The 6,276-nt window shown below is 33.8% G+C and overlaps 1 protein-coding gene across 1 annotated transcript; it reads right to left on the bottom strand.

Moving 5' to 3' along the window:
• Window positions 1-1,003: 1,003 nt before the first annotated feature.
• Window positions 1,004-5,825, bottom strand: LOC132757266 (uncharacterized). The gene is made up of 3 exons (XM_060748518.1): window positions 5,379-5,825; window positions 1,715-2,648; window positions 1,004-1,236 (listed from the first exon to the last, which is right to left on the bottom strand). Exons 1-3 carry the CDS (start codon window positions 5,823-5,825, stop codon window positions 1,004-1,006), a joined length of 1,614 nt encoding a protein of 537 aa, XP_060604501.1.
• Window positions 5,826-6,276: the final 451 nt, after the last annotated feature.

Genomic DNA, 6,276 nt, shown 5'->3' with positions numbered 1-6,276 from the left:
TCAAAAAACTATGCTAAATGAAAAAAAATCAATAGATGACCAATTGAATAAAATAACGATAAACATTTTACTGGCAGGGGAAAATGAGAGGATAGTGTCTTTATCTACCTTATACTCTTTAACTTTTTACCTCATATAGACATGTTTTGACGGCTTTTCACCCACCCACCCCTTTTTTTAAGGTCTCACATAGTGAAAAAAATTCCATATGTAGGCACCAAACATCGTTTTTCATTGTTCAAAAAAAGTGATCACTTTTTTGGTGCCATCCCCTATCAAAAAGGTACATCAAGGGGATGCCAGAGGGGGGATGTGCCCCCTTCTGTTTGGGGGATTTGAAGGGGAGCAGCAGCCCCCCTTGTCACCAAAAAACTTTTGGACTAAAAATGGCCTCAGGTCGAAGGTAACATATAACTAACGCTGGAAAGTCTTTGACTATCTCAATCCATTGAGAATTTGCAGCACTTTGAAATCAGTTTTGATGAAAAAAAAAATTCAAAATAGTGATTTTTGGCAATTCTGAGACGTCCCTCCATAGAAATAGTAACCAGAAATTTAAGATTGAGCATGTTGTTACAAAGGCTATGGTCCAGTCAACATTTGTGCCAAATTTGATCAGTATTGAAGCATTTTTTATAGTTTCATAATAGTTTGAACTTGTAACAAGAGGCTTTTCAGTGAAAACGGCCATTTTTGCAATATGCTTATGCAGTAAAAGGTTTATAACATCTTGCATATACATGTATGTAAAGGTTCATTTATATATTATTCTTGTTAACAATAAACTGTTGTCTTCAGATACAATGTAGTTTATTAATAAGAAATTTGAAATACTTTTCCAATATATTGAAAGGATTGAATTTAAGAATGGAAGCTAATAGAGCGAATAGAAAATTTTGTATGTATAACAATCAAACTCCAAAAAAGGCCTCAGTTCCGTACTTCTTTCATTAGAATCATTACACACTATTCGAGAATGATAACTTAGACTTGTTGTATGTATTTATCTTAGTAACACATTACCTAAGGTTTTTGCTTTTCCTTCTCCAAGCGGCCCTTTATCATCACAAAGTTTAAATCCAACGTTGTGATAGCTCTCTACAGGTGGCGCTGCTTTTGTTACGATATCGCTGACACTGGATGCCGGCGACAATGAATTCTTTGCTGACACGGTGACGATTCTTTCACGTACTGTTACAATTTCTGGTTGACTGCTACTCCTACTTGAATCTTGTGCTAATTATCAATATACCAACACATTAATATGTATTATATACATATACATACATGTATAATGCATGACAACTAAGAGGTACTTCACAACATCATACATGTGCTTAAATCGTATAACTAAATTAATATCTACATGTATACAATGAGCAAAATTTTAGGTTTAAAAGAAAATAATTATGTAAATAAAATGTTCAATAGTGAGAAGAAACCAGTTTTGCTACTGAGATCTTAAAGAACAATTAAAGTATCATTTTCATTAAAATTTAAATTTTTAAAATGTATTTTAACATAAAATATTGGAAAGTAAAAAAAGAAAGTAACTTAATTTTTTTAGGTAACTTATGGTTCTTAACTGACATTCCCTACCTACTTTCCAAAAAGGAGGGCATGAAATTATATACATATATATAATAAAAATTATTAATCAATTACAACCAGCCCTAGTCATACATATTGAAAATAAGTTATAGTCAAAAAATACCATGAGCTGTGATGATTTCCACACTATCTTCAAGATCCTGCAAAAGATTTTTCCTTTCTGGTAAACCTGTACTTTTTCCAGGGTCATCAATCCTGGCCTGTGATTTCTGTGGGGTATGCCTCTCAACAAAATACTTTGGTGTACTTCTAAACTGCATGTTTGAATCACGAGCATCTTTTGCAGCATTTACTTTGTTTGATGCTTCATCTGCACCACTGTCAACACTTTTAGAGCTGCCTGAACTTGACTGAGATTTTTTATCAAATTTATTATCCCTGAGAATATGGCCATTAGTTCTGGGTTTTGTTTTAGTAACCATGTTAACATCTTCGTATTCCTTTTCTGCCGATTTTCTTACTTTTTCCACTTTAAACTGATCTTTAGTATCGGCTCCAAGTGGAAAAGGCCGCTCTACAGGAAATTTATCCCCATTAGAGTCATTAGAACTTGTAACTACTTCTTTTTCTTTTCCCTGAGTAAGTCCAGCATTATTGTTAGCATTAGATTTTAAAGTCTGTCTGCCGTTCAACCCTAGCAAGGCTGACGGCACTTTGCTATCACTTGAAGCTGACGATCTTGGACTTCCTTCCTCAAATTTCGGTTTGATTTCTCTTAAATGCTTTCTAGATATTTTCACTTTTTGCGGTCCTGAAGAATTGAAGTTTTCAACACCCAATGAAGTTTTTGAACACTTAGAGGAGGATCCGCTAGAACTTCCATTGTTACCGTTCTTTCCTTCAGCAAGAATGCTATGTTCACTTTTATCTAGTGTTGACTTAATGAGAACATCACTTGCAGTAGTGCTGACGTCAGAGGTTTGCTCCTGTAGACTGCCATCTGTAGGAGAGGTCAAAGGTTTTCCTCGGGATTTATCCTCGCTTGCAGTATGTGTTTTACTGATAATTCCACTGTCATGACTTGTATCATGAGTAGGCTGTGAACATAAGATAAAAATAAAATACCATGACTAACAAGAGCTGTCACAGGAGACAGCGAAGCTCGACTAACAAAATACTGGACGCAGTAAGGAGGACAATACTATGAAAGAAAAATCAATTATGTATAATTATGTATTAAGTGACAGTAAAAAAATTTCATTTGTTAACATAAATTCCAAGATCAAGGGGAATAATTCTAAAAATAGTCACGCTAGAGTTATGAACTTTTGTCACAAACACATGTGTGTTATGATAAGAAATATATATTTGGAAGTTTGAAGTAGATACCTTAAAAGGTAAAGAAGTTTCTTAAAGAAAATCCTAAGTTCAAAGAGAGATAAATCTGTAAATATTGCTTCAAGAGTTATGAACATTGTCACATAAAATGTAATTGATGATAAGGAATAAGTATTTGAAGTTTGAGGTAGATACCTTTAAAACCTGAAAAAGTTATAGTAAAAAATAACATTTTTCCAGTGAAAAAATCTAAAGTTTATAGGGAGATAATTCGCTACAGTTACGAAACCTTGTCACATAAGATGTGGATGATGATAAGGTACATATATTTGAAGTATGAAGTTGATCCCTTTAGAAATAAATAAGTAACAGTAAAAAATAATATTTTTCAAGGGGAGATAAATTTGAAAAATATTGGTGCAAGTTATGAACAAGGGGAGATGATAAACATATTTTGAAGTAAAATATTTTAGAAATAAATAAGACATTTAAAATAATATTTTTTAAGAAAATTTCTAAGTGTAACATAAGATTAGGTCACATATGATGATAAGGTACATATATTTCAAGTATGAAGGTTTGATCCCTTTAGAAATAAAATAAGTAAACAGTTAAAAAATTTAGTATTTTTTAAGGAAAACTCTAAGTTCAAGGGGTAGATAAATCTGAATAGTATTGGTGCTAGAGTTATGAACCTTGTCACATAAGATGTGGTTGATGATAAGGAACATATATTTGAAGTTTGAAGTTGATACCTTAAGAAATGACAAAGTTATAATGAAAAATATTTTACTGCACCAAAACTTTAATCTGAAATCTGGACGCGGACGCGAGTAGGACAGCTCTCCATATACTTCGTATAGTCGAGCTAAAAATGGTAAATGTTATCCATAAACATGTTTTTATCATTCATTAAAATCAATTGTTCCCATCTCATGTCTTATACTTTTATGTTACATAAAATTATACTGTGCTGTAAATCTTAAATTCTTGCTGCCATGTTTCAAATTGTCTAGAACAAGTCAATTGTACATGTAGGCTATTGTAAGATGATCTAACAAAACCATCAAATGCTGAAAATATATAATTGCTATATCATAACAAAACAAGAGCACCGCTAGGCGGAGCATTATATGCCCGAAAGTACCTTTTCTTTTAGTGAGGAAGACATGGGAATTAAATACAGTATTACCTCCTTCAAAAAGCAATCCTCCTTTATAGCTGAAGAACATTCATGTATATATACAGTTGCTGTTTTCAAAGCACCACCATCAAGTTGTTATCTTGTAAGTAAAAATGCTACAACGGATGGACGAAAAGACGTCAGGGGTATAAAGCTGTTAATCCTATAAAATTTTACAGCTGTAGGTTGATTAATACTTGAGTTATTGAGCGAAAACTGTTTCCAGTTTAAAGGTGATAGTAACCTTGATCTTTGACCTTGTGACCCCAAAATCAATAGGGGTCTTCTACCCAATATGGACAATCATCCTATGAAGTTTGAATACTGTGGGCCAAATGGAACTTAAGTTATGCTCCGGAAACCATTTTCAGTATTAAGCTAATAGTGACCTTGACCTTTGACCTTGTGACCCCAAAATCAATAGGGGTCTTCTACCCAATATGGACAATCATCCTATGAAGTTTGAATACTGTGGGTCAAATGGAACTTAAGTTATGCTCCGGAAACCATTTTCAGTATTTAGCTAATAGTGACCTTGACCTTTGACCTTGTGACCCTAAAATCAATAGGGGTCTTCTACCCAATATGGACAATCATCCTATGAAGTTTGAATACTGTGGGCCAAATGGAACTTAAGTTATGGTCCAGAAACCATTTTCAGTATTAAGCTAATATTGACCTTGACCTTTGACCTTGTGACCCCTAAATCAATAGAAGTCTTCTACCCAATATGGGCAACTATCCTATGAAGTTTGAATACTGTGGGCCAAATGGAACTTAAGTTATGGTCCAGAAACCATTTTCAGTATTAAGCTAATATTGACCTTGACCTTTGACCTTGTGACCCCAAAATCAATAGGGGTCTTCTACTTAATATGGACAATCATCCTATAAAGTTTGAATACTGTGGGTCACATGGAACTTAAGTTATGCTCCGGAAACCAAACTGCTAACGGACGGACGGACGGAAGTTCTCACAGGACAGTAATTATGTGGCTACTCTATTGTTCTCTCTATTGTTCTTTTTAGCCACGCAAAAGAAAATAACCACATAAAAGCATTACGGAATGAATGACATCAAAGAGAACCTATTGTCCCTCTAGCCACAAAATTACTCTCCTGTGAGTGCGGACGTACAGACGTACGGACGGACGGACGGACGGACAGATGGACGCCAGGGGGTATAACATAATATGCCCGAAAGAATTTCGGGCATATAAAAATGAAAATGTTATGTACTTTTGCTAAATAAACTAAAATAAAATTCAATAAAAATTAACACCATACAGTAAAGTTTTCAACTTACCTGAGATACTTTAGGGTCACCGACAGATCTTCCACTTTGCTGTGACCTACCACTATGTTCAGACAGCCTACTCTGATGGCTTGACATAGATCCCCTACTCTGTGCAGACTTCATAGATCTGTCACTGTCCAATCGTCCTGTGTTGTCGCCTTGGTGTTGCTTATCAGAGGACCGTACAGAGCGATCACTAATCAGCTGACTGTGTGCTGATTTTCCTGACCGATCAGTTCCAGGATTACTTCCATTTGATCTCTCTGAGTGATCACTACGAATTGACTGGCCAAGAGCGTCATTACGCTGCGATTTCTTAGACCCCTGGCTACTCCCCGACTGTGCCGATTTATTCAAGGCTTTAACAGCTGCATCAGTAATTGTCAGCAGCTCTAACATTCCTCCGGACCCACCCCCTGAACTCTTACTGTCCATAGAGGTGTTCCCTATAAACATATTACAAAGTTTTTTACATTTAAGAAAAAGTTATCTAAATTTATCATTACAAATATAAATACAATATCTAGAAATCTCAATGATTTTATTCTAGACAAGCTGATGCTGATCATTTTTCTGGAACATTTTCAAGGAATTTTCAAATAACCAAGCAAGTAAAAAAAAAGTAAAAAAAGGTTAAGGTGCATCATTTATAAGAAATCACTTTTTTAATTAGTCAATTTCTAAACTGAATTCTCATTCAACATTTTCATTCAAAAACAAAACAAAATTACTGGAAAAATACATAGTAGCAAATAACTGACAATGGGTAACATGATAATATATAAAAATTTTTTAAAATTTTTAAAAAAAAATTAAAAATTTTAGAAAAAAAAAACATAAAAAATTGGTTTTTTAATGAAAAATAAAAATTTAAAAAAAACTTCCAAAAAAAAAAAAAAAGTTTTAA

Source organism: Ruditapes philippinarum, unplaced genomic scaffold (genome assembly GCF_026571515.1).
Source record: "Ruditapes philippinarum isolate M1 unplaced genomic scaffold, ASM2657151v2 ctg770_1_1_1_1, whole genome shotgun sequence".
Taxonomy (NCBI): Eukaryota; Metazoa; Mollusca; class Bivalvia; order Venerida; family Veneridae; genus Ruditapes; species Ruditapes philippinarum.
The sequence above is the reverse complement of the archived record's forward strand: the minus strand, read 5'-3'. Positions and strand labels throughout refer to the sequence as shown.

Bases quoted from the DNA above. Each gene is read 5' to 3' on its own strand.
- LOC132757266 (XM_060748518.1), bottom strand. From the start codon at position 5,825: ATGTTTATAGGGAACACCTCTATGGACAGTAAGAGTTCAGGGGGTGGG. The intron at 2,649-5,378 runs GTAAGTTGAAAA...TTATGTTCACAG, and splicing joins GTGACCCTAAAGTATCTCAG to CCTACTCATGATACAAGTCA. The intron at 1,237-1,714 runs GTATTTTTTGAC...ATTGATAATTAG, and splicing joins GGAAATCATCACAGCTCATG to CACAAGATTCAAGTAGGAGT.